Genomic DNA, 27,248 nt, shown 5'->3' with positions numbered 1-27,248 from the left:
GGAACAGCAATGAACAGCAAGCTGAAGCTATCATTGGGCGCCTGAATTCTTTCCCGCACAAATGCAACCAAATGTTATCAAATACCACAATTACAACACATGCACTTCTCTCACTCGCCCTTCCCCACATTGGGATTCCAAAATTTTGGGGAATTTTTATGGCAACGAAGCTTTTCAGCCCTAGTTTATCCCCGATCTCGACCTGGTCTAGTTAGTTCAACCTTGACCACCTTGATCACCTTGATCACCCTGACCACCCTGACCACCTTGACCAACCTAACCTGACCTGATCCGACAAGACCTCCATTTTAAGCAAATATTAGTATACTAGTTTGACGACTGCCGAGTCCGATCCTCGCCCTATCGCCCTATCGCCCAACAATCGACGGTCCGTGCTTTCGAGGGTATATCGTCCGAAAGTTGGTAGGATAATACACACAGGGTTTAGCTGGAATGTGAAAAACAATTTGGGTCTGCACCGCTGACGACGTGTGCTCCCTTCCCTTCACCCTCTTCTTCTTTCCATACAGCTCGACGGGTAGCTAGCTTCTCCCCCCAAGTCGACGAGGAGGGGAACGACTTGTAGACTGCTTGGCCATGGCGCCCAGCTCTGGACATGCCCCTCACCCCTCCAATGGTTCCTCTTCGAGCGACCGGCGTTATAGTCCGGCCAACGGGAAAGTTGCTGTAGTAGCGAGCAGACATGATAGGACTCCCAATACCCCGAGAAAGGAGGCTAGTAGGCGTGAGGCGGCTTTACAAGATCCGGGACTGAGAGACTACGTATGTGCACTCAAAAATGGGGTTGCGCGCACTCTTCTCTTGATGTAGGGACTGACCAGGCTTGCCGTAGCGTTTAGGAGAATGTCTAGGAAAAGGAGCATTCGGTTCCGTATACAAGGCGATCCATTGGGGTACCGGTGAAGCCGTCGCCGTCAAGCAGATCAAATTAGTAAATTTGCCGAAAAGCGAGCTACGAATGATCGAGGTACGCGGGTCTTACATATGACAATACAATACCTATGCACTTTGTAAGGGGCCGAGCGAAGCTGATGTGATACAGGCTGAAATCGACCTTTTGAAAAACCTGAATGTAAGTATGGAACCTCTACTCTTAGAAGAAAATATTATAATTCTACTATCAGCTCTAACATTCTTTCAGCATGACAACATTGTCAAGTACATCGGGTTTGTCAAATCAGCAGATTGTCTCAATATCATCTTGGAGTAGGTTGCCGCCCTTAATTCAGCGCCTTTCGGATGCTGACTGCTGCTAGATATTGCGAAAATGGTTCTTTGCATTCGATATGCAAGGCGTACGGGAAGTTCCCGGAGAATCTTGTTGGGGTTTATATGACCCAGGTCCTCCAAGGTCTTCAGTATCTACATGATCAGGGTGTGATACATAGAGATATCAAGGGAGCTAACATTCTGACGACCAAGGATGGTAAGGTAAAGCTTGCAGATTTCGGTGTGTCTACCAGTACCGTCGCCGGACCCGATAAAGAGGCCCAGGTTGTGGGAACTCCGTACTGGATGGCCCCCGAGATAATTGAGCTATCCGGTGCCACACCTGCGTCCGACATCTGGAGTTTGGGCTGCACAGTCATTGAGCTACTGTCCGGTAAACCTCCGTATCACCACCTACAAGCTATGCCTGCGTTGTTTGCTATCGTTAACGATGACCACCCGCCACTCCCCGAGGGTGTATCTTCGGTCTGTAGTAGTCTTATTATAATTCTGGCCTTGTGTTCCTGAGAATTAGGGCTAACTGTGAGTTAGGCCGCACGCGATTTTCTAATCCAGTGTTTCCAGAAAGATCCCAATCTTCGCGTTTCCGCGAGGAAATTACTAAAGCACAACTGGATTGTAGGCTGTCGGCGAAGCGATGCGCCTGTAGCGAAAGCCCCGGGTAATTTCAGCCAAGCTGTCGAAGAAGTCAAGCAGTGGAATAAAGCCCTTACATCTTCTGAGACCAATCTCAGGGTTTCAGCAGGGTCCGATTCGTCATTCCCTTTTCATCATGGCCATCAAAATTCACGATTCTCATCACAAGACCAACCTAGGTCCAATGTCCCGACCCCAGCCAAGGCGCCTTTTGTACTTAAACCAAGACCCACTGCCGAGGACTTCCGGTCTCCTGAACTCGCGGGTAAGCACATATTCATTTGCAGTTCATTTTAATGCATCTCTAACCATATTTCATAACTCATTCTTCTTGCAGACGATGATAATTGGGATGATGATTTTGCGACTGCGATTTCGCCTAGTGCCCTAAAGCTCCCACATGTCAAACCCCAGGACCACTTTGGTGGTATGCTTTCAGCCGACCGTTTGAAAGCCTTTGCATCTATTGACAACTCACGAGACTTGTCCCCTAGCTGGGAGAATGAGTTTGATTCAGATCTCCTTACGACTGTACAAAAACTACAATCGGTTCAAGAAGAGGATCCACAGGAAAAGACGATTCGCCCCAACTGGAAATTCTCAGAAAAGGCTGAGAAGATAGTAGAACCAAAGCCTCAACCGCCAAAGTCATCCTCTCGTAAACGAACGGGAAGTGGCCATCAGAGGCAAAAGTCTCAGCCTAAGAGTCATCTCGGTAGCAAATTTGAGTTACCCTCTCGACCTGATCAACTGTTCAGAGAGCAGACGACAGAGGACTATTCGGATATCTTCGACGACAACGAAAGTGTCTTCAACCAACGCTTAGGTTTATCCAAGAAAGTACGTATTTACGTGACCACAGTCATCTTGTCTTAACCCATTGCTTACCCGATGTGACAGCCTGATGCCCCCCAATTATTCCATCCTTCGGATCTCACCAGCTTGCCGCGGTCTATGCAGTCGCCCGTGGCGAGCAGCATACGAAGACCAGCTTCAGCGCGACCTTCAGCTCTTCCCGACCGACCGTTTCAAAGGTCTAAGTCATCCATTGAAATCCAAAAGTTTGCGGAAGATAAGGATGATGAAGACTTCTCCGATATATTTGGTCTCGCTGACAACTTGACCGAGAAGGAAGAGAGTGACCGGGGCTCCGAGGAAGGAAATCTCATGGTCCTATCCCGACTTTCAAACAATTCTTGGCTAGGCGATGACGAGGACGAGGACGATCCATTTGCCTCCATGGATCCGGACTGGGACGAGATGGACCTTGAAGCAAATATCGCGCGGGATCGCCATGCGCGACTAGCCGAGAAGATTGAAGAGCTTGTACGCTCACTCAAGACGACTGAGGGTGAGGATAAGTTACTGGAACTTTCAGAGGATCTGGTCAGTATCTTCCATTGCTCTTTCCTTTCACCTATAACTACCTAATGGAGCTGACACTCAATCTTAGCTGGCGCTGCTCTGGGAAAATACAGAAGTCAAGAATTTGATCATCAGCGCCCACGGATTATTACCAATTCTTGAGATCCTTGACCTTTGTACTATGAAGAGCAGACAGCAGATGATCCTACAGCTATTGCAAGTTGTTAACACGGTGTGTACATCTGTGCTCTGCTCTCTCTTACGTTTCCCTTGGCTGACTATTGGCTAGATTATCCTTGATGATGTTGAACTGCAAGAGAACCTATGTTTCGTCGGCGGAATCCCAATTATCACCAAATTTGCAGCACGGCAATATTCGACTGAAATTAGGCTAGAAGCTGCCGCCTTTGTAAGACAGATGTATCAAACATCCACCCTAACACTGCAGATGTTTGTCAGCGCTGGCGGTCTCAATGTTCTTGTCGAATTTTTAGATGAGGATTATGACACTGCGAGGGATTTAGTGCTGATTGGTGTGAACGGTGTTTGGAATGTCTTTGAGCTTCAAGTTTGCAACCCTCAACCCTATTATACGTATTGTTCTATTAACAAATTTGACCAGGGTCCTACTCCGAAAAATGATTTTTGCCGAATATTCTCGAGGAGCAAGATCCTCTATCCGTTAGCTCTTGTTCTGCATCGTGTTCTCGATGAATATACCGAGAACGAACTGACAGAACTCATTGAAGGACGTATTGTCAACATCTTCTACCTGTTTTCGCAAGCTGAGAACTTTGTTAAAGAGATGGTGGCCGACCGGCAAGTGTTAAAGAGTAGGTCCTTCAGATTCGAACCGCAAGGTGGTCCAGGTCCAAGCTGACACACAAAACTAGGCATTCTAAAGGATCTCCGGCGCATGACACCTGCCCATCAAATCACGATGTTAAAGTTCATTAAGAACTTGTCGATGCTTTCTACCACACTTGACGCTCTACACTCCGCGGATGCCATTGACTTCCTTATTGAGTTACTTAGCAATAGTATGAAGAGAGGACATCCCCATTTCCGCGAGATCTCTAATCAAGTGCTCAATACGATGTTTAATCTCTGTCGCTTAAGCAAGGACCGCCAAGAATATGCGGCAGTCAATGGAATAATCCCCTTGTTATTAAAGATTATGAAGACAGATCGACCTCCAAAGGAATTCGCACTGCCGATTCTTTGCGATATGGCGCATTCTGGAAGCAGAGGAAGACGGTCCTTATGGCAAAATAAGGGTCTTGACTTTTACGTCTCGTTAATAGCAGACCAGTATTGGCAGGTCACGGCATTAGATGCTATATATGCCTGGTATGTGACGCTCGGACTTAGTGATCGTTGAGAACGTGCTAACAAGTTGAAAGGTTGCAAGAGGAGACGGCAAAGGTCGAGGCGCATCTCTTAAACGGCAAATTTCCGGAGGCAATCGTATATTGCTTCAATACCCAGAAGACGAATGCTTTTGACCCCAACGTGCTAGAACCCCTACTGAAACTCCTACGGCTATCACCATCTTTAGCGGCGTCATTGGCAAAGTCGGAGATGTACGCCGGAATTGAACAAAAGCTTTCACAGAAGAAAGCAGTTGTTCGCCTAAACCTCCTTCGTCTCGTCCGAAACATACTCGAAGCACGAGAAACCGATTACTTTACAAATCTTAAAGATAGACAGCTCAGACATCTGCTTGACTCAATCAAAATCCTGGCCGAGAAGGACTCTGCCGTGCTTGTGCGAAATTTGGCATCTGATCTCGTTGTAACTCATATAGATCCTAATTCGGATCAACTTGTTCCGCCTCTATCTGCATCGACAGCGTCAAGTGGATCAAATCGTGTAAGATCCGGAAGACGCATATATACTCCACCCTCTCTCCATTCTACCTCCTCGGCGCCTCTTACACCAACACATGCGTCCCGTCATTCTCAATCGGGTGCATTTATCGAAGTAGCATCGAGTCCTAAGCGCTCAGGTGTATCACTAGCTCAAGAGCGTGATCCTATTGCATATCGTCCCAGGAGCAAAGAGGGTATATCAGCCATCCCTATAAGTTCTCCTCGCCGACAGAACACCGACATGCAACCTGGTAGTGGTTCTTCCGGCGGAAAGAGCAGGCTACCGAGAAATTCGGGCCTGTATGTGTCACGACCTAGCCTCAGTGCTCTTGCGACCGGTTCGCGAAGCGAAGGCATGATATCACATAAAGAAAGTATCGAAGCCGTTACGGATGAATTGACTCGATCGTCCAGAAGAATTTCTCCACCGGAACATAATGGCGTTCGCACTGGTAGTGTTTCTTCTGCTTCTTCATCTGTATCTGGGTCAGGCAGGCCAAAAAGAAGCCGGGCGCCGAGTGATGGAAAGCAGAAGTGGAGCACATAATACTTCCCTCTCAGATTGCTGACCACTAAAAGTACATAAATAGGAGGTAGTTTATACCGGCGAATACTCGCCAGCCGGAGCCTAAGGAAAGGCCGAAATGGGAGCTCTATGGAAATGGTTAGGATGTCGCATTTGCTTCTTCTACGCTTATAGAAGGGAAGAAGCCTTTGTATCTCGAGGAGCATTTTAAGGGGTTCCACTTCAACGGGGTTTCAGTTTCATTTTTCTTCTTCTACGGGTTAAGAGGAGTGTCTATCTACCTACATAGAGGGTATTGGCGCACAAAGGGAGGAGGGGTATGGTCTACATAACGAAAAGTCAATTTAATAAGGTAACGAGGTTCATGATGCGACGTTGCTGCCTCCTGGGCGTGTTGCGTGAATCTGTGACACGTATGTTTCTGATGGGATAGTTATGATAGATTGACTTTGATGTATGATGCTAGTAATAATACAAACGGGGTTTAAGTAGAAGTATGGTTATGCGAGACTTTTCTTAACGTACGACGATAGGGTCCATCTGTCTTCTCCGCCTTTCACGGCCGGACCTTTCTTACGGCTTCTGGGCTTGATATTGAAAAATCTAACCTCCATTAGCTTTGGCTCTCTTGGTAATTAGAGCTTGATACAAAAGCCGGAGGCCATATGGTTTTTAGGGCAGTATAGTTCTAGATGCTTTTTGCTGTGAAACCTTTGTTATATCTCTAATTCAGAGGCTTCCCCTCGCATCTCCAAGGGAGAACGCTTGACCTGCCTCACTACCTAAAGCTACGAGAATTACTACGTTTCCTTGGCGGCACCGTTATACGTCAAGAGATACTATCCAGTCCACTAATTCTCGCATATATCTTACTTATACTCGATTGCGACTATCTCCACACGGTACCTGACGCCGTTACTGGCACGAAATGGCAAGATGGGCAATGCACGAGTAGGTGGGTTTTCAGGAAATGTTGCTACATATGGGTATTTGCTTTTTGGGATGGTACAGTTACAGTTCGACGATGATTTCGAACTCATCTTTCGGAACGAGTCTCGTAGCGCTTAAACGACAGACCTGGCTGCAGCTCTCTAGGTAGCTAGTTGCCGCTGTTCGTTACGGCGAGAATCACGCCCCGGCCGAAAAAAAAAGACGAGGAGGGATCTCGTAGCTGCCAATTTCCCCGGCGCTTACGAACCCGGCGAGCGTTTTTGCCGGGTTTCGCTACCGCTACCGGTGCCGACGGCCCGACCGACGATGCGACGCGTGGCACGTGGTAAGTGCGACTTTTGGTATTTACCCAATGAGTCTCATCCTATTGCTAAACCTGCATTGGGTAGGTACCTAGGTAGGTATTAAGAAACAAGCAGGCCTCTGTCTCCGCTCGATAGCAGGACCGGAGCGGGGCAGGGATACGCAAGCATGCGACGGACGCGCTGGTTAGCCGCGGGGGAGAATCTCAATCTAGGTTAGGTAAGTACGCACGTTGCTAGACGGAATATTCCGGAGGTATGGTTCGCCAGCGGGGCGGGCGAGAGGCTCACGTGGGAGGGGCTCCGGTGGGAGGGCGTAATTTTTTTTTTTTTTTTTTTTTTACTACGGGGGTTTCGACGGGATTCGAGATCGTGCTGGACGAGGCCGGGGAGCGTGGCGATCCCCTGTGCGAGGCCAGGGGCATCAGGCTTGCGGACCAGCATTTCCAGCGGAAGGACGCGACGGCGCCGAACGTGGTTGGGGCGATTTTGGATAATGCGGTGGAGGATTTCGAGGAGGTGTATCGGACGGTGAGATTGCCTGCTTTTTCTCTATATCTCTCTCTATCTCCTTTTTACATTTGGTATTACGAATAAGCCAGACTAGGCGCTAATTCGGCTTTACTTCAGGCTGAGGGGGGCGATAGACAAGTTCATCCGCAGCGACGGGGGAAGAAGAGTTCCCACGTGCGTACGCGGCCGAAGTACGCGGCAGAAGAACGCGGCAGAAGAACGCTGGAGCCGGAGAATGTGGACCTCGTGTGTCCGGTTCAACTTGATGCCCGTGCAGGACGGGGATGAGTGCCCTATTTTTAGTATCCCGAAGGAAGTAGGAGGGAAGGAGGAGGGAGGTGGGAAGATCGATATGATCATCTATAGCTTCATGTACCTGATGTCGTTGTTCCTCTGAATGGCGTGATCGGTGAATACAGGTAGGTAGATTTTTGGGGTATATCTGGCAAATCCATTCAGGAGTATTATGTGGTATATACAGAGATATATTTAGCTGGATTCGCCCCGGACATTCCGAGGTCAAGCATTCATAGGAAAGGTGGTCTTTGCTTCTAGAATGGCATCACTATGTTCACGACGAATGTTATCTGATAGAAAAACACTATTGGGCTAAGGTGCGCCTGAACATAGTCGATTTATCAAGGTTGCTAGATTAAACGAAAGAGCACAAGCTTAAACAAAAGTCTTCACAGACTCCACCCTACCAGCAGAAAGCACCAGTGCCAAACCAGAGATCAACTTAAGATATCACGAGATACCCCAGGTTAGGTCATCCATATGATCCTAACTCCAAACTTTTCGCTACTCGTTAATGCAAGGTAACATCCTCATAGCCTCGGATTAGACCTTGTTCCAGTACCACATGACCTGAGTGTGGCCAGCGGGAACCCCATACTGATAAGAGCCCCAAAAGAACTCCCACACAGGTGATGCGGCGCCATCGACGATCTTGGTATCGTAGAAGCAGTCTATATTTCCACGGCATAGGAAGTTGTCGAGTCCCTAGTGAATGTTAGTAGGTGCATGCCCGCAAACGTGTGGCAAGAGAACGAACATCAATGCCGTAAAAGGCATCTACGTTTGCCACTTTGTAGTCCTCCCGGCAGACGAAGGCATGTGCCTTGGAGCCGTACCTGCTGTCCGTGTTCGCAGGTTGTGTGGTGTCCGAGAATGTGCAGTTACCAGCGTCGCTAGAAAGGAACAGCGTGTTGGGACCGTTGTCGCTGATTGTGAAAGTTGCGCAGTCCGTCTCGGTAAAGCCGCCCTTCGCGTCTAGACATCCAATAGAGTTTGCAGGCAAGGCATCCTTTAGGCTGGTGCTCTTGACGACGTGGATCTCTCCCTTGCCATCGGTGAGTTGAGCGACAGCCGTGGTGGCGAGAAGGGCGCACAAGGAGGTGTACGATAGGAACTTCATGGTGGTTGGTGTCGACTGTGTGCGGGCAGGTAAGGGATTGTAGAAAAGGTAAGTATATTGGTGAATAGTCTGATGATTAACTACCTTATAACCTGCCTGGCCATGGACATATATATAATCAAGCAGACTGCCAAAATATGAGGGTCACTTGAAATAGTAAAGCGACCCCATGTCGGCGCTGGATGTCACGCGTTCGAATTTGTATAGCTAGTATATCATGCTATTAATGATCTGAGCTTCGTAATGGGATAAGCAATTGCTAATCCGATCCACCTACCTGATATATTACTTCATGGCAGGGCAGTATGTCGCTAACTGAATGTCTTGCATTGTCCTCACCATGTCCTTACCGCTCATAGCCTTCCAGGGGCCGAGTTGGACGTGGATATCCAGCCCAACATAATCCAACCTAATCTTGGGTATTACCCGTCTTGGTGTAGGCGACGTTTTGGTGGTTTGGGGTGTACGGCGCATGAATTCTTACGCTTACAAACCGCTGTATAATAACCCTGTAATAACTTTTGGTATTAAGACAACGACACCATGAGCGACGTCTTGGTGGGGGATGACCCACGATTGGCTACCAAAATAAATTGACTTGCGGCAGGGGTGCTCTCAAGAATTTAGGGAAGTACATCACTGGTCGTCCACCGAGTTGCATCGGAGGCCATGTACCGCGCACGATGGAACGATAAAGAACCCGGAGGTAACCGAATCTGATCGATGTCCGTATCGTCGGTCGAATTCGGTCCACAATAACAGAATTAGGTAGGTACCTAAGGTATGATGACTATCTCGTGCCTATCTTATAGCTACCTCCTAATAGCAAGTTGGTCTAGAGCAGCTTAATAAGTCGACGTTAGTTTGATTGACCACAGTTGATATGAAAGCTGTTATTCATACCGCTTGAGTTGCACGCTCGTTAGAAGACGAAGGCGTAGTTCGCTTTAGGGGAAAATCCTAAAGCGAGAGAAGAGTTGCAATACGACGAGAATACGACAATGAAGTAGATTTACGACAGTGTTCTAGAAAGTCGAAAATAACCTTGTCTAGGTGGGTACTTAGACCTAGGTTAAAACCAAGAATGCAACGCGTCTCTGACCTTTGGGTTGCGTTCTAGAACGGACCGCAAGTCTATCAAGCCCTTATACGTATTGAATTACTGCAAGATATCTTTTTCATGAAACTGCGTCTAGAAATTGAGCTTTACGTTCTTTCAGGTTTACTCACCCAGCAACGATTCTCCATATCGAATACTAGTTCCCGAGTAATCACTTCCCAGCTAGAATCGTTGGATCTCCTCTTGCACCGTAATATAGCTGTTCCTTCACGGCCGTCAGGTGGCTGTACTTCAATGTCATGTAACCGGTGTGATGCCGGCAAGACTGCTTGTCGTCCACTCTTGTCTGCTTCGACTACCTCAGACTCATTGTAGAAGCCATCTTCCTCAATATTTATGACTTCTTGTATTATTCGTGCTACCAGATGGGAATTCCATATTCCTTCTTGATGGGATATTCTCATTGCGTAGTTGACGACTCTGCGCCTAATGCTATGTACCCGGCATTTCAGAGCCACATAGTAAAGTGCAAGAATAGCACCTAGATCAGCTATCGAAATGGACGCATCAGAAAAGTGTAGCACGTGTGCTAATGATTGGTTTAGTGAGAGATTCAGTATGTAGTCCAGTTGGTTCATGATAAACTCAAAGGCCGTCGTGTGCATATCATATCTCATCTGATCTTCTAGTCTAAGACAAGTATCGATCATAATCTTAGCTACCGTGTAATATATTTCGAGTAGTATATAAGCTGCAGTGCGTTGCGTGATCTCGCTCGTCAGCAGACACGCTCTCGACGCTTTGAATGCATCATACCACGAATTAAGTTTCGCTTCTAGATTTTGCTGCCTGGAAAGGAGACTTAGAGAATCCACAAATTGACCTTGACGACGGCACTCGTGGCTCAGGTAGAATATTTGGTTAATTATTCGGTCAAGAAGCTGTCTTCCCTCGTTGGTAGATTGGAAAATTGGCGGGATGGCTGGGCTATCGCGGGAACAATCCTCCTGTGTGATGTTCAAAAACTGTGACCCCTGACATTGGAACTTGGCCTGCACGTCAAGCCTAATAAAGGCTTGAATGATCCAGGCATCTGCTGGATCGCAACATGATTCCTGGAACAGGCTGTAATGACCAATGGCACTTGAGCGGGCCCTATACTCGTTCAAAATCCTCAAGCCATTTTGAAGGTGATTGTAGCCGGTTAGGAAGTTCCCTCGAAAATACTCGGTTATAACAAACATGAGACAGGCGATAAGTGCGACACGGATCGACCAGTTACTTTTCGAGGCGAAATGGGGTTGGAGATGAGTTATCGCGTTAGTATAATGTTTCAATACGAAATGTTCCTGTTCAACCGTAGCGACGTCTATAGAAGTATTGAAGTCAAGCCCCTCTCTCCTATGTGCCGAACTCAAAGCGAGAATGGCATGTAAGACGGCTGGCTCAGTCGAAGCGGCTTGGAATACGAGCTTGTCCCAGAATTCAAAACGAAAAACACCTGGAAGCTTTAAGGTACTTCGGTATGCAAACCACTCGAGACATTGGGTCTCTGCTTGGTTCGCCGCTTTTATCAGGGCTGAGGGGTAGAAAGACGTTAGGGTTCTACCGCTAGAGGCAACTGGACGGCGACCATAATCATTACCGCCTCCGCCCCCGCCCCATATTCCGTAACCTTCGCAGACGCGGCCGGTGGAATGACATCGCAAACACACGGGCTTGCCCTCATCACATTTCACTTTTCGAGCCCTTTCGCGGAGTTGAGGATGTGGTTAGAGGTGGTGAAGCTTACAGGCTTACATCCGGATAACTAACTCACTTGCAAGTACGACATCCCGACTTTACCTTGGATCTAACTGCGCGAGGTGCCATCTGAAGTTTATAATCCAGAGGTTCAACTTGCTTCGATAGGAGCCAAGAATGGTAATCAGCCAATGACAGCTTTGGGTTGTCGTTGTTACTAGGTAGGTTAGGTTAGGTACCTTGTTACGACATAAACAAGTAAAGACGTAGGTAATTGAAGGTTGGAAACATCGGAGTTGGTAAATGTAGCGGTTACAGTTTGTAATGGAAGATAACATGATGTGGGCCGCTTATTCCAATACGGTTGAGCATAGCTGCCACTCGGCAAATGCCCTAAAATTGGTCAAAATTTATAGGGTCACCCTTCAAAATGGTGGGGTACATTTAAATTGCAAAGATGCTTTACTATATTTTATTATGTTTTAAAACATATTTGCGCTTAAGATAGTACATTATGCATTAAAAAAGTATTTAAAAGTATAAGGGATTTGCTTTTAGCTTAAATATATTAATTAAAAAATAAGTATTATATTTTTAATATAAATAATAATAATTTTTCTTTTTATAATTATAATAATAAATTATTTATATTTTAATATATAAATTATTATTTATTTTTATAATTAATATTATTAAAAACATTAATGTTGGTAGGTACGTACGTATGGTAAAAGCAATAAACAAGTAAAACAATAACAATGGGGGTGAGACTGGTGTATTAATGATGTTTAAGGAAGGAAGAATCTATCTGAGGCTAACTAGCAGTGTGATGTCCTTTTATACAGTAATAGTGGGTACATTGTTCCTTCCTCCAGTATCGGCAATAAGGCACCTTATCCCCGATAAGGTGCCTACGTGTCGATGTCACACAACTATCAATTAAAATTAAAAACTTAATAATTTATTTATATTAAATATATTAAATTAATTAAATTTTAAAAATTAAAGTAAAAATATATTTTTTATAAATGGGAAATATGTTATAAGCGTTATGAAATTTAACTAATAAAAAAGTGCGCATTTTAAAGGCTTAAAAAAGTCAAACCTTTTTCATACATAATATACCATAAATCTATATTTTATTTTATTCTTTTCCTTTATAAGCCTTAGGGTGTCTGTATCTCAACTTTACGTCATTTGCCGAGTGGCAGCTATGCTCAACCGTATTCCAGGATTCTGCTCATTCCTATTCGCTCTCACACCTCACTTAACCTGCTGGGGATGTCTCGGATAATTGAGGATGCCAGCATACATCCCTTATGAAATGTATTACTTCAATTTCCTGAGGTATTATTTATACCTCTCTAATTCATTCTTGATCCTTTCGTACAATACGGATTGATTAAATGCACCTATCAGCATAAGCCGTACATCTTATTGGTCTTTATCATCTTTTGGTTGTTAGTTGCAGGTTGGTATAAACTCTTAAGATGCATTTCTGCCGAAAAGAGTTACCTAAGTTTACTTACACTTTTAAGGCTTTGTGCTGTCTTAATGCCCACCTATATTCAACTAACAACGACAGCACGCCAAAGATTACTATTATGTATTGTACGCTTTAATTAACAATGAACGGGCAAAAATAAAGATACAACACATGCTACTTCTCATTATATTTTCTACCCAGGTAAGCATTTCAAAATTTTTAGAAAACTTTATAAAGTTTTATTATTTCTTTCTCTTCTAGCATATGACAATCATCGGAATAGGTGACAGATACACCGCTGAGCCAAAAGTGTATTCCTTAATAGCACAATTGCTATTACAGTCTATCTGACATGGGTGGTATTACCACTCACAATAGGTTACCTCTTATCGGCGCCTGAAACTTATTTACACTATCATTTATGTTGTCTTAGCCGTTTCCTTAATCCAAATGCTGCACCCCTTAAATGCTGCATCGAACTCGTGTATACAGCACTAATAATATCTTCCGCCGCCGTCTACGTATCCGTTCTGTAATACGTGTTTTCCATGTCACTCGGAAGAATCTTAGACATCAGATCAATAGTATTTCTAAAACTACCTTTAAGAACTGTTTCAGGACATGGAGTATCTGGGGTGTTCTAGTGTCACACGGCCCAAGCTGCCAAGAGCCGTTGGAATATTCAAGGCGACCAACAGCAGTAATAGGATAGGTGTAAGGGAAACTATTGGGTATAATGTATCACGCGGAGATGTTTCGGCGCTTAGGTTGTAAAATACGTACTTTAGAACGTTTACAAATAGTCTTGAGTCTCGCACTTCGAAAGAAAGGAAGACACCATGGCCCTTGAGACTATTAGAAAATTATTATTGAAATTGAATACTCCAAGCCCTTGTCACATCTAGACTGTCAGGAGTTATTCTGTATATAGCTTTGGCTTCAAAGCAACTGTAGTTAGAGTTCCTTGCGGAACAACGAAGTTGTTTTACCTACTACATGCTCTGCGACGTGACATAGACAACGTTTGCCAGAGTTCAATCTCAATTAGATAGTATTAGCTATATATAAGAGATCTACCTCCCTGTATCCGTAGTGAGAACATCGTCATTATTACCATTATCATATCCGATAGTTACCCATCTATACGCTGCCATTGAACAAGCTCGACTATCACTAACCTCCGATCATGGCACCAATATCTCCCCATGCCCCGTTTACTTGGGGATTGAATGGCAATTTGGTTCGCACGCCTGATTCGCTCGTGTGGGGAGCCACCAGAGCCATAGACTTAGTTTCCGGTGTACGGTTCTCGTGGGATAACTCCCAGAACAAAGCCTTCATAGATTTTCTCAGGGCGTTCGGCCCTAATTACAAGAGTACCAATTTTGAGCTGCTGCTTTTCCGTCTTGACCTCGACGGATATGAAGACATACGCAATAAAAACGGGGAGAGCGTCCACCGCTTGATTATGGAAAAGGTGCTGAGGAAGCTGAAGAGCACCGCCGATAAAATGGCACAGAATGGATTGATCGAATCCTATAAAACGTTAGTGAATGATGCTAACCTTACCAGGTCAAACCCGATGAATTATAATAAAAGCAAGATATTCGACTTTAGACAGAATGCAATTTTGTCAGGCCGCGAAGGAGAGGCCAAAAGTAGTATTTCGTCCTTTAGCAGTCCAAAATTGCAGACCTCTATCAGATCTACACCGTCAAACCATTCTCCCTTCCTGAGTATGTCTGATCCCAACGTTCCGAAAGGTCCCGAGGCCGCATCAGTCAGCAGTTCACCATCGGTATCTTCAATAACGACGCAGTTCAAGTCGTCTGAGGGTTCGCCAACAGAGGCACAACATTCATATTCGCAAGAACAGAGCAGCAGTGCGAGAGATCAGGAGAATGAAGATCCTTTCGAAACTGCGGGACTGTCTCTCGTGATACTTATTAGAAGATTAGCCAAATTTCGATACGCGCTCGATGACGCCGAATCGGTGTTCCTGAAGCTCCCAATGAGCAAGGAGAGAGAAAGATGGGTTAAGGGGCTGTTCGCACGGATGGGGGACACGCATTCTAGTATCCAGTACGATACGACTGATCTTCAGGAATATATTACGGAGGAGTAGTTGAAACTTCAAGATAAGGGCCTCATAGGGTGGTATGGGTATTTGAGTCGCTTATATCAGCCCTATTACTCTTTACGGGGTGCGTGTCTTGGCATGGTTATGAGGTAGCCTGCATTGTTAGGTTGCAAGTACGAGATGAACTTCTAGGAACCGATATCTGGAGCAACTCATAGCAGAGACAAGAGGGGCATTGGGTGTTTTAGGTGTTCATAGCGATAATAGAAGCTCTGCGCCGTCAAAAGGGTCCCTACATCTAGGCCTACTATTAAGACCACGCTTAATTAGAGCCAATAATACGAAGCCGCAGACACACTTACCAACCCCATGGGGTCCCAACTTCAGCTGCCGAGCTTGCTGTACTGCCAAACATGGGGGAGCAGGAAACCAGTCCCTATTGGCATCGTTTCTCTATAGTGTGTGCTTCTGGGAAGGCGTCTGTCTGGTCTTGTATGCGGGGTCGTAATGGCGATTGGAACCAGGAATAGAGAAGTCAACGGCATATTCTCATTCTCTCGGTCAGACTAAATAATACATCCTATCTGCGTAGATACCTAAGATAGCATAAGATCTTATTGATCTCGAAGGAGGTTAAAAATACAAATAGAGTACGTAGATACTCCCTATTTTCTGCGTATAGGTGTATCAGAATGTTTAAATTGTCGCCTTTACGCGCTGGGTGGCATACACAACCTTGGCGCGCCACGAAGGTTGGATTGGGGAAATGCCGACATGCGATGGATCAAAATCTACTCCCGACCAGACTAGATGGGACGTCGGGCTAGCTTGATTCCCATTTCGTAGATGTCATCGTACCTCGGTATATAGCGAAAAGTATTCCCTTTTCTGTCCATGTTTAGCTCCGTGGATTATTCTCCGTCAAGTCCATCTCGATATCGAAATCGCAGACAATGAGCGTCCACCGCGAGTCCGAGGACCTTCCCGCGAAGCCGGAGCTTGATCCGCAGACTCAGCAGGTCGAGACAGCTACACCTGCCGAAGATGCCGAGTTCAAGAAGCGCGAGGCGCGCGTGGTTGTGAAGCTCGACCTTTATATATGTCCAATTCTCGTTGTTCTGCAGCTCATCTCATTCCTGGATAGGGGCAACATCGGGTTCGCAGCGACGCAGGGCATGATCACCGACTTGAACCTCGTGGGCACGCAGCTTAATACCGCCGTATCGCTTTTCTACCCGCTATACATACTATCGGAGTTCCCGGCTGCGCTGATCGTAAAGCGAGTGGGGTTCAACCGCGTGATTCCTGCGGCTGCGGCTTGCTGGGGACTTTGCTGCTTGGGAAATGGCTTCGCGAGGAACTTTGGAGACCTTGTCGCGTGTCGCTTGCTGATGGGAATGTTCGAAGGATGTTTGATGCCCAGCTTAACACTTATGTTAGCCAACTGGTACAAGAGGGATGAGATTGGATTAAGGATTAGTTACCTTTTTAGTAAGTTTTGTTGAAGTGGTTTTTACTTTGAGTTGGTGATATACCTACCTTAAACTAATAAATATCAATAGTCTCCTCGGCTATTTCCAGTGCGTTTAGCGGCTTGATCGCCTACGGTATCTTGTTTATGAATGGGGCCGCTGGATATCCGGGATGGAGATGGTAAGCATCGGATTAGGAGAGCCGCGATCATATGCTAATGCGAACTTGCTAGGTTATACATCATCGAAGGCTCAGCAACTGTCGTGATAGGTGCCGCTTGCTACTTCATCATACCATCATCTTATACCACAGCCTACTTCCTTAATGAGGACGACCGGGCTGTGATGAGGAAGCGGGCGGAAATGACCGAAGCATACAGCGGGGGACAAGGACATTATACGCGCACCGAGTTCAATATGGCTATTAAGGACGTGAAGACGTGGGTACACGCCACCATTCAGGTCATGTGTCTCACGATATTATACGGCTTCAGTGTTTTCCTGCCAATCATCCTGCGGTTTGGCTTCAACTTTAGTGTTGAGCAATCTCAATATCTCAGCATTCCAGTCTTCGCTTGGGGTTCAGTCGTTTATGGTGTGTGTGGGTATTTATCAGATCGTTTCTCTCGGCGATTCCTCGCATGCATTATTTGCGCGCCGCTCGGGGCGGTCGGGTACGGTATGCTCCTCGGAGGCAACCATCTTTCTGTCGGAGTGAAGTATTTCGCATGCTTTCTCATCGCAACCTGTGCATGGACTATGGGCGGTGCGAATGTAGCCTGGCTGTCAACTAATACCGCACCCGATGGTAAGCGAGCTGCCTCAGTTGGACTTACATTAGCTATGGGAAATCTGGGTGGGATAATTTCTGGTCAGATATACCCACAGACCATGGCTCCGGCTTATACTCTGGGTCACGCGTGGAGTCTCTGTGCTATATGCATCTCGTTCTGTTTGTGGTGGGTTCTTAGGCACATATACTATCGTCGTGAGGTGCTTAAGGCGCAAATTCTGGAGGGTGTAGTTCAGGGGCCCGTCGACTTCTCGGACAGAGTACCGGATTATAAGTACCAACATTAATTGCGAGGACATATATTGCATGTATAGGTCTGTTGGCTTTCTGAGCTTCAAGCATATTTAACGATATCTAAGAAACACAATAAGATTATATGATAGATAAAAACAGGTTTTAGCCCCTTTTCTTTAATTCTTCATGTCGGGTACATAAACTACTGGTGGAACCAACGGATACATAGAAGATCATCCACGATAGCTAGTCCTAACCCGGTTCAAGCGCCTAGAAGCCAGCCGTTTCGTTGTTTGCCTTAGGTAGGTTACGTTAGAACCCCAAAGCAACTTTATTGCTTCTATACCTTCTAGGCCCACCTTATCAAGCTCTGAATATCTATCTGTTTTTGAATCTAGTCTATTGCTTACTTACATGTTACGCCATAAGACAAAAGCTCGGCTCATACGGCACTAACGGTATGCTTCGTCAGAAATTGGAGAGTTAAAGACATATATACTGTGTGTTACTAATGAAGAATGGTAAAGGAGCGTCGACCTATTCGATGACCCTCGATATCTGGTACAATAAGCTTCAAACGTAAGCGTACTATTATCTTATATCTTATATCTTATATGTTGTTTACCTTTGGATCCACGACTTGATGCAAAGTTCGGCCAAAACCACGCTTATTATACCGCTCGATTTTAAGTGTCAATCGCGAAATCTCATCCTGTCACTTCTTCGCTCTGTAATGACGAGTTAAAGGAAACGACGAATGCTCCGTATCTTTTCCAACTACTTACATGTATTAGCGATCATTGCATTGACCTGTGGAGAAATAAGCGACAATGAAAAGTACCTAAGTACCTCTTATACAATAAAATCAACCCAATCCTATCCTATGAAAGGCAAATCGTGACTTTGTATATTTACAAATTACCTGTAAGGCTGAACTACAGTGTTAGATTACAGGGTTTTTTGTGTGTAAGAGGTAGGTATCTAGATGATAAGTACGCCAGGAGGCCAGTACTTTTGTAAGTGCTGCAGATACCAATATTTACAATCCTTGTCATCTTATGGAAGTTATTCAGAGCCCCATCATGTCGTCATGATTTCTGTCACAATCTCCCCTATCAACCATCATAGTTCTGCGCAAAAGTTTCCAACTGCAGATTGACCGCATGGATACGCGCGTATGTACACGCAACTGAGACAGACTATGGAAACCCCGCATCATGATACTCATAGAGCAGCCTCAATCACTCACTTTACCTATCGGTTCATCGTTGTGAGTTACACAATATTCTCACATAATAATAGACCAAGGTAGACCGACGGAGTCCCTCTGCATCTACATGTAGGGAGTTGTAAAGCTGTATCATCATGCCGATCATAGAATCGTCCACGAAGCTGATAGTTGTAACTAGTTCAGTAGCTCTCTTACCTAACGTTAGGTATGTGCTGCATTTCCGCTTGTCCAGAAAAAAAATCTAAGCTTATATACATGTTATGGTGTTGTAATATATGCGTTGGCGCATGATCCTATTTGTACCCGCCATCCTTCTGACAACACGGCTTTTCGGGACCGACAGGCATAGCTTACATGATTATAGAGTAGCACCGATTGACTTGATTGGCTGTGGGGAAAAGCCGACCCGTCGTCAACAATTGAGTGGTATAAGGAGCTGTGATCTAACCATTCACAACTGCTACACTCAATTTGAAACTGCCGAGTAGCCTGGTTCCAAAGCACATGTAACCTGTAAGGTACCCAATCAAAAAGAAAGTGTATTGGAAGATTGATTGGTGGGAAGTATTTCCATCTATGTCTTTAACATTATAGGTCAAGCAAGCTCAGCTCATGTCTACCGGAAATAAGTAGTTGGGAACCGACTGGCCCGATTCAGTAAGAGTTTGAGAGCAGATGCTACTGTAGTACAGTAAGTACATAATCTAATGTCGTGTTGTTGGAAGAAATATGAAGTTTTGGAGTCATCTAAACTGGTAAGCACATGGAAGTATATTATTGATTATTAGCATACGAAAGACTTAGTACTCAGATGTCGGATGAGGGGCATTTAGAGTATTAGATGAGAAAACATCATACGGTGGGGGGTGGCGGTATATACCAGATATTAGGTTCCTAATATAGGATTTGGGCACTCATAATAAGATCGAAAGGATACCTACATAAGGTATGTATGAGCTCCTGAATTGAGCGGAGTATACGCAACCTTCTAAGAAGTTCTAAGAGAGTATACAAGAGCTGTCTCAGTTATAGATACCTACCTAACCTAGGGTAGGTAGTTCTAGACCCCTGTTCAAGGGTCCATGGGATAATAGATAATGTTCAGTTTCAAATGTAGAATTTAACAGCAAGGTGTAAATTTCAGGTTGAATACCTAGATGCATTGATATAATGTATCAACATTGATGGTAGGTGCTATATTGAGTTACCAGAACTTCAGCCGCAAGTACCTACCTAAAAAAAGGCTCACTTATCGCCCTTTACCTGATATCTTGACGTTTGTGGCCTGGGATGGGGAGGGGTGCAATACAATGTTGGACTCAATAAATAATAAGTTATTTAGTAACTCGTACCTATCCAGGTAGATGTATGAATGTCTCAACGCCCAAGAGGATGGCTATCGAAGCGATGCCTCCGACTGGATTCCATTCTTCCCCGTGAAAAATCTGGGCAGTTGGGATTCTTAGGTACCATCTAGTAAGCCAAGTATTAATTAAGTCTTCATGCAGTGAGAATATCATGTCGACTACCTAAACCGTAGATTACCAGTTTTCCCCGCGGTGTCACATGTGCCGTTCTTACTGCGCGGCACATGCTAACATGCGTAGGGCATACCAACGAGGCTCGTAGATCCCTATACTCATATACCTCATATACCTACATCTCTTCTAACTGGGATGTGGTAGTATCATACCTTGGTAGCATCATACCTTGCGTATCTCTCTGCCCATCACTCCTTTGGCCCCACCCGGTCCGCTGCGAATGCTCCCACGGGATGCCCAATCATGGATCGCTTACTGATTACACCGGTTTATACCTACCTGGGCAGAATACGTAGGTAGTTAATAACTTCGGTGCCGACGACTCGCGTCTATAGGTATATCGGCATGATGCGCGCGAGCCTCCGGTCGGCATGGGCAACCATCAGCGACGCCGAACGGTGAGTATAGTATAGTAACCATGCTTGTAGGTTAAATATACTCTTCCGTCTAGTAGTGAAATCCGTATAAATAGCTATTCTGTACTCCCTATCTTCACAAAGTCCAGCTGAGAGACAAGTGAATACTCTTGACTATATCTTAACTTTAGAACCACCGTCTTTAGTTCGAGTATAAAGAAAGCCTGACATTCAATATGGGAACTTCATTAGAGTTAACAGTGCTCTTCCTAGAGAGACTAGCTTCCAATCCCTCGTCCACACTCCCAGATGTTTTATCAAAGGATCAACTTCGAAAGAGGCTGCTCGTGGCGATTCAGAAACTTGTGCCGGAGTTAGAAACATCTGAAGAAGCTTGCCAGCGAATCTTATACAATGTATGACACCCTATCCTATATAATCGATGGCTATAATAGCTTCCAGAACCCCATACAACTAACAACTTTTTATCAAAGGGACTCGAAGCCCCCGCGGCTCGGGTTGCAGTAGACCTCAACATTTTTAACACGCTCAAAGAATCCTCGACTCCATTAACAACGGAGCAACTTGCAGAGAAATCAGGTAAAGATCCGGATAGGAAATTGTTGGCTCGCATCCTCAGATACTTGGCTTCCCTAAGCATGGTTCGCGAAGTCGACGTCGGACTTTGGGCGGCAAGCCACTTCGGAGATAACCTATCAGGAACCGGGCAGAGCGCGGGGGTCGCATCTATGTAAGATACCCGGGTCCTTCCTCCCTCCCCCCTGCCTTCCCTTATTTGGGAACCCGAGGACGCCACAATAAGCAGCTAATCTTGACCACCTACCAGGGTCGACAACTGCTTCGTTGCCATGGTTAACCTCCCCGCCTTTTTGCGGGTTCATGCATACAAGCCGCCAGATGCAAAGAATGACACGGCATTCGCCCTTGGCAATAGGGTGAGCCCGGAAGAAGCCACGTTCTTCGACTGGCTCAAAACCCGTCCGGAAAACGCGAGGCACTTTAACATCTTTATGGGGTCGCACCGGACCGGGACGAGGACGTGGCTGGATCGCCCGGAAGTTATAAACGAGATAAGTGGCGCGCTCAAGAAAGTGACCGCCGGGAAGGAAGGCGGGGAAGAAAAGGGGGTGTCCTTCGTGGATATTGGAGGCGGCATCGGCCACCAATGCAAAGTGAGTCGATTGTCACTGAATGACTATGGGAGGCAGGTACCCAAGTTACAACGGAGCTAACATAAGGACTAGGCTTTCAAGAAGCGAGCGCCGGATCTAAAGGGAACAATTATCCTGGAGGATCTGGAAGAAGTGGTAGAAAATGCGGAACTCGAACCTGGTATTGAGAAGATTAGTGTTAACTTCCTCGAGGGCCAGCCAGTGAAAGGTGGGTGTCACTTGTAATAATAACCCGCGATGGTAAGATGACGGCTAATTACTTGAGTTTAGGTGCGGCATCATATTATTTCAGGAGCGTTTTACGAAGTAAGTATTTGAAATCTACCTGTTACACAGCTTGTTTCTTCCAAGTATATCGTCAGCTGACCATGCATTTCCTTTCGCCTTGAAGACTGGCCTGATAGATATTCTCGAACCATCCTCGGTTACGTCAGAGATGCTATGGATGAAGACTCCTTGCTCCTTATCGACGAGATCGTATTACCGGACCGCGGTGCTCACAGATATGAGACGCAACTAGATTTGACAATGCTCGCAATGCTTAATGCCGAAGCGAGGACCGAGAGTCACTGGAAGCAACTACTGGCCGAAGTAGGAATGGAAGTCAAAGATATCGTGTTTTACGAAGAAGAAACCAGGGAGGGCATTATCATTGCTAAGAAGGTATCAAGTTGAACGAAGCGTGCTATAGATAGAGAGTCACTTACCTACCTTGTCATGTCTATTATTACATCAGACTGGTGCACACGCAGACTGGCGTTTTCAACAAACTTATATCTCACGTAGATGTTTAATAGACCTCAACTTGAATTATAAGAAATTTTAACTGCCTAAGATAGGTACCTATGATCAGCTCAATAGTAGAATTTCCATGTACCCAGGACCTTTCCCCTGGCTTTATAACCCTATTCTCCCTATTCTTAAGAATAAAACGGAATAGCCGAATTTCATCACTACACCATGCAAAGGTATCTACATGTGGAACCAATGCTATGGAAGCCCTAGGGATTCATTCTACCCAATCCTAAAAAGCTCATATTCCTTATACCTAATGTCGATGAATTACATACTTGTGGTTATATGCCCCCCTAAAAGCTAAAAGATTTCTGTTCAAACCAACATTTCCCAAGGTGTTAAATATCTTAAAGATGATTCTAATGTGGCTCTTCCCTATAAATATGCCTCCAATCTACCAAGTAACAATGAAAATATGCCCCAAATCCTCTTTATCCCGTGCCTAACCGGTCTCCAGTCCCCGAATTCCCCTTTCTTGATTTTTTTTTGTTATAATCAGAACATCTCAGGTAATACAGCAGAGCAACGCATAATATCCGACAAGTATCACCATGCTTAACATAGCGTTAAGTTTCTACCAGCACTCGTCACGCCGCATGGTGCAAAGGAAGAGGTCAATCACACTATTCCTCTAGGGCAACATGTTGTAAAGATGCAAGGAAATAAAAGTCGGTAGTGTACTAGTTCAAAGCATCTATTTCTATTAACTCCTAGTTTCTTATTAGTCTTCACGAAGTAGACGGACCTACTGATATCTCATAGGCGCTGCTCTCTGGTGCCGATGCGCTACTCTTCTCATGACCATTTCCGTATATGTTGGCGTGATAATTGTTGCCGCTCTCCTGAAAATAGGGAAACTGTAGTTACTGATAGCTTCCCCATACTCATAATAATTCGTAGAACCGCAATATAAGTTAATAATACGAACCTTCTACTTCCGACACGCCTTGTCGCCAACCAGAAAGCCTAACGATCCGCGCCTTGTTGTCGCACACAGTAGCATGCACGCAGTGTACCTAACCCAGGACAAGAATTCAATATTTCCCGACGGCCAAAAATGGACCCAACCGTTCCACCGAAAAAAGCTTCGCCTGCATTATATAAATATGAGATACCTACGACACACCTCTCTATTTCGGTAAATCAAATTGTTAAATACCTAAATAAAATTTTACGTACAAGTCCATTGGGATAGAACGAGATACTCAGCTGCCGCCTCGGGCGCGAACGATGTGGAAGCTCGGCTGAATAACAAGGGACAGGGGTTAAAAATAGGAGTGAGCAGGTTTGAGTTGGTTACCTAACCTATGTGGACCGTTACGGCTTGTGTGTCCTTAGGCGCGGCTTTGAAGATGTGAGGATTGGGCATTTTTGCAATCCTTTTTTTACGGTAATAAACCTTTACTACCATAATGGGTTCTTAATATATAAGGCCTTGATGTTCCATCTTCCCATGGCCGTATACTTACTGCTTTTTGAAGGGTTTAAAGGGGAACGCAGTTGTACTATCTACCTCTATTCAGTTTTGGTCGAACCCCATCTCGCGCTGTGCCGTATACCCGTACGCGAAAGAGTGAGTGCCATACCGTCATCGTTGTAAGTTCGAGTTCAACAAGACGTTCTTCTACGTTAAGTTAGGTACCTCCCTTTCTGATGTATGGTATCTCAAGCCCAGCAATCCGTAGAGACACCGTGCTGTTTTCTTCCATCTCTCCTAATTTAGTATAGTGCTGTAGTGCCTTGCGAATAGTTTGACCGAATTGTAATTGGGTTCCGAATACTTGCTCATACAGGGTGCATTTTGCCTTAATTAACCGGACCATACCAGCTCAAATCAATCCACACGTATTACATAGCAAGAAAAACCAAATACAAAATGAACTAGTCGTTACGAACGATGTGGTATATAGTGTCTTGCCAAATCTTTGCTTCATTCGTATGGAAAATAGTAGTGTCCAACGTCTGCCCCTTCAAGGTCCACCAAGATGACGGAGCGGTCTATGTCTATGCCTATGGGCGATAGCTCTACCTCGGAAAACGTAACTAGCCTTCCTCTTTCAGATCCGCGGTGCAATAGCGATGCTTGCGATGCTTTCGCGGCTGCCCACAAGGCTTCGCAGGCGGCAGTGTCGTACGATCACCAGTATGAGTATGGCCATTACACCACTTGGTACTACTTAGCGGCTATCGGGGTCGCTATGCTCGTCTATGCTTATCGCTTGAATCGGAACCGTAGGGCACGGCGCGGAGCTGCTAGGTCTAGAAAGGCAAAACTGACGCGTAAAGTACTTGCGATCTTTCGTGCGATCAACTACCGACACCTCAAAGGCCGTGTGGCCGATTACTTTGGGTTTCCTTCCCTCGGAGCATCTGTCTTCATCGCCGCAACATCGTTGTTCCTTCTCTTAATGACGTTCTTGGTCCACCCTTACTATCGAGGTCGGAGAGGCTATGGATCTCCTCCTTTGGCTGTACGAACCGGGTTGATGGCTCAGGCTTTGACACCTATCATTGTTGCCCTTGCTGGCAAGGTCAACTTCATCACGATGCTCACTGGTATCAGCCATGAAAAGTTGAATATTTTCCACCGCTGGGTATCATATATGTGTTTGTTCCTGAGTATTGTCCATACAGTGCCGTTCATTGTTCAGCCCCTGAGAGAAGGTGGACCCGCTGCTCTCCGGAAGCAGTATTATAAACCTGGCGGCATGGAGGTATGTGGTTTACCGCCCATCAGTATCTGTTACCGAAAGAATGATGTGAAGACTGACGCGAAATCTCGAGCAGTATACGGGAACCCCGCCACTGGGAATACTCGTTGGTATTGTGGTGATATCCATCCCATGGATTCGCCATCGATTCTATAATTTCTTTTATCGACTCCACATTCCCATGTACGTAGTCTACCTTGGACTGCTATTCTGGCACTCGAAGCAGGAGAAGGACTCATGGGTGTACTTATGGTCGACACTTGCCATATGGCTTGCTTCGTGTCTAGTGCGCCTCTTTTACAAGTGGCAGACTTTCAGCATTTTCCGAAGCTGGTTCCAAGGGTTCCCAGCGAAGCTTGAAGAACTTCCAGGCGGTATGACAAAGTTGACCGTTCTTGCGCCACGAGACTTCAATTGGCGACCCGGACAGCACTGCTGGCTGCGGGTACCTCACTTGTCCTTGCTGCAAAACCACCCTTTCACAATTGCAAATTTACCCAAGGTCAAAACGCCGGGAGTGAGATTAGATTCAGAAACACAAGATATGATCTTTTATGTCCGTGCTCGTCATGGACTGACTTTAGATTTGCTTAAATCTGTCGCAAATCATGACGATGAGGAAAATCGGAGTCGCTCTATCTCTGTCCATGTTGATGGTCCGTATGGTGGACTGATTGAGGATGTACCCGCACTATACGAATCGCTTATCTTCGTTGCTGGAGGCAGTGGAATTTCCGCATGTCTTCCGTGGATTCAACATGCGGCAAAGCGCATCGCCGAAGGCACTTCTGTGACCAAGAGTATCCACCTCGTATGGATGGTCAGATACGCCAATCAAATACAGTGGGTTACTGAGGAGTTAGAACCACTCGTCAACGCTCATCCGGATCTGATCCAAGTGGAGTTTTTCGTGACAAATTCAAGCGCCGGAGCGGTGTCAAACGTGGACTCTGATAAAAATTCAGATAGTGGAGTGACTGGGAGTAAACCGAACGAGAAGAGTACGATGACGGTAAGCCCAAAGCTAGGGCAAGTGCATAACCAACGGCCCTACTTGCCTACACTTCTTCCTCCTCTCATCACAGAACAACGGTCATTTATTTTAGGTAAGTCCCACTCACGAGAATGAGTCCCTAGAATATGAACTAATTTGGTCGATTCTAGGTTGCGGGCCGGAGAGTCTGAGAACCGATTTGGCAAACGCAGCATCAACTGCCCAGAAAAAAGTTCTTGCTGGAGATGTTGAGATTATTACGTTGCACACGGAGTCTTTTGGTTGGTAAGTTGGATGGTGAATGAGTTTGGGTCATTACCATATATTTTGCTTGTTTTGGTAATTTCGCAATAATAGTTTATATACGGATGCAATACAATTCGGTGACTGAGTGGATGAGTATAATATTAAATATTAGCCTTGGATCAAAGAATTGGAAATTATTGAGAATGACAAACAGCGTAGAAGTAATTATACCATCTAAAGGTACCTCATGAAGTATCTTAGGTACCTTAGGCCAATCACAAGGTTGAAGCTGCCTCGTTAGGGCAGCTACCCCGCGATGGATCGACCCCATCGCGGAATTGCACCTTTGGAAATCGCCCTGTGTCAGCTATGTCAGCCCGGGCCACAAGCCGTGTTACACTAACACACGAGCTCCGTCATCGGGGCTTGACCTTAGCACAAAGTTGAAAATTTCCAACTCGGTCAGCAAAGTAAGATTTTG

The 27,248-nt window shown here is 45.6% G+C and overlaps 7 protein-coding genes across 7 annotated transcripts; 5 read left to right on the top strand and 2 right to left on the bottom strand.

Moving 5' to 3' along the window:
- The first annotated feature begins 11 nt into the window (after positions 1-11).
- F4812DRAFT_436148 (cell division control protein) lies at positions 12-6,144 on the top strand. Its single transcript, XM_047934822.1, has 13 exons — positions 12-783; positions 854-988; positions 1,064-1,093; positions 1,163-1,227; positions 1,278-1,716; positions 1,783-2,152; positions 2,225-2,727; positions 2,788-3,273; positions 3,341-3,484; positions 3,542-3,820; positions 3,875-4,085; positions 4,146-4,602; positions 4,656-6,144. The coding sequence occupies exons 1-13, from the start codon at positions 598-600 to the stop codon at positions 5,668-5,670; spliced, it is 4,320 nt and encodes a 1,439-aa protein (XP_047788476.1). The 5' UTR covers positions 12-597; the 3' UTR covers positions 5,671-6,144.
- A 1,871-nt stretch (positions 6,145-8,015) lies between these two features.
- Positions 8,016-8,974, bottom strand: F4812DRAFT_98914 (uncharacterized protein). The gene is made up of 2 exons (XM_047939615.1): positions 8,470-8,974; positions 8,016-8,417 (listed from the first exon to the last, which is right to left on the bottom strand). The coding sequence occupies exons 1-2, from the start codon at positions 8,830-8,832 to the stop codon at positions 8,256-8,258; spliced, it is 525 nt and encodes a 174-aa protein (XP_047788475.1). The 5' UTR covers positions 8,833-8,974; the 3' UTR covers positions 8,016-8,255.
- A 701-nt stretch (positions 8,975-9,675) lies between these two features.
- F4812DRAFT_98883 (uncharacterized protein) lies at positions 9,676-11,945 on the bottom strand. The gene is made up of 3 exons (XM_047939614.1): positions 11,712-11,945; positions 9,736-11,641; position 9,676 (listed from the first exon to the last, which is right to left on the bottom strand). The coding sequence occupies exons 1-2, from the start codon at positions 11,762-11,764 to the stop codon at positions 10,039-10,041; spliced, it is 1,656 nt and encodes a 551-aa protein (XP_047788474.1). The 5' UTR covers positions 11,765-11,945; the 3' UTR covers position 9,676; positions 9,736-10,038.
- Positions 11,946-13,861: 1,916 nt separating this feature from the next.
- F4812DRAFT_98852 (uncharacterized protein) lies at positions 13,862-15,415 on the top strand. Its single transcript, XM_047939612.1, has one exon. It carries the CDS (start codon positions 14,308-14,310, stop codon positions 15,244-15,246), a length of 939 nt encoding a protein of 312 aa, XP_047788473.1. The 5' UTR covers positions 13,862-14,307; the 3' UTR covers positions 15,247-15,415.
- A 535-nt stretch (positions 15,416-15,950) lies between these two features.
- F4812DRAFT_98854 (MFS general substrate transporter) lies at positions 15,951-17,870 on the top strand. The gene is made up of 3 exons (XM_047939613.1): positions 15,951-16,692; positions 16,764-16,854; positions 16,907-17,870. The coding sequence occupies exons 1-3, from the start codon at positions 16,155-16,157 to the stop codon at positions 17,751-17,753; spliced, it is 1,476 nt and encodes a 491-aa protein (XP_047788472.1). The 5' UTR covers positions 15,951-16,154; the 3' UTR covers positions 17,754-17,870.
- A 2,849-nt stretch (positions 17,871-20,719) lies between these two features.
- F4812DRAFT_436126 (S-adenosyl-L-methionine-dependent methyltransferase) lies at positions 20,720-22,869 on the top strand. The gene is made up of 6 exons (XM_047934821.1): positions 20,720-21,244; positions 21,323-21,579; positions 21,676-22,021; positions 22,094-22,229; positions 22,292-22,327; positions 22,413-22,869. The coding sequence occupies exons 1-6, from the start codon at positions 21,065-21,067 to the stop codon at positions 22,694-22,696; spliced, it is 1,239 nt and encodes a 412-aa protein (XP_047788471.1). The 5' UTR covers positions 20,720-21,064; the 3' UTR covers positions 22,697-22,869.
- A 1,740-nt stretch (positions 22,870-24,609) lies between these two features.
- F4812DRAFT_98561 (ferric reductase like transmembrane component-domain-containing protein) lies at positions 24,610-26,845 on the top strand. The gene is made up of 3 exons (XM_047939610.1): positions 24,610-25,530; positions 25,604-26,633; positions 26,692-26,845. The coding sequence occupies exons 1-3, from the start codon at positions 24,802-24,804 to the stop codon at positions 26,808-26,810; spliced, it is 1,878 nt and encodes a 625-aa protein (XP_047788470.1). The 5' UTR covers positions 24,610-24,801; the 3' UTR covers positions 26,811-26,845.
- The last annotated feature ends 403 nt before the right edge of the window (positions 26,846-27,248 follow it).

Source organism: Daldinia caldariorum (genome assembly GCF_022478825.1).
Source record: "Daldinia caldariorum strain CBS 122874 unplaced genomic scaffold F4812scaffold_13, whole genome shotgun sequence".
Lineage (NCBI taxonomy): Eukaryota > Fungi > Ascomycota > Sordariomycetes > Xylariales > Hypoxylaceae > Daldinia > Daldinia caldariorum.
This window is presented reverse-complemented; position numbering and strand designations above follow the sequence as displayed.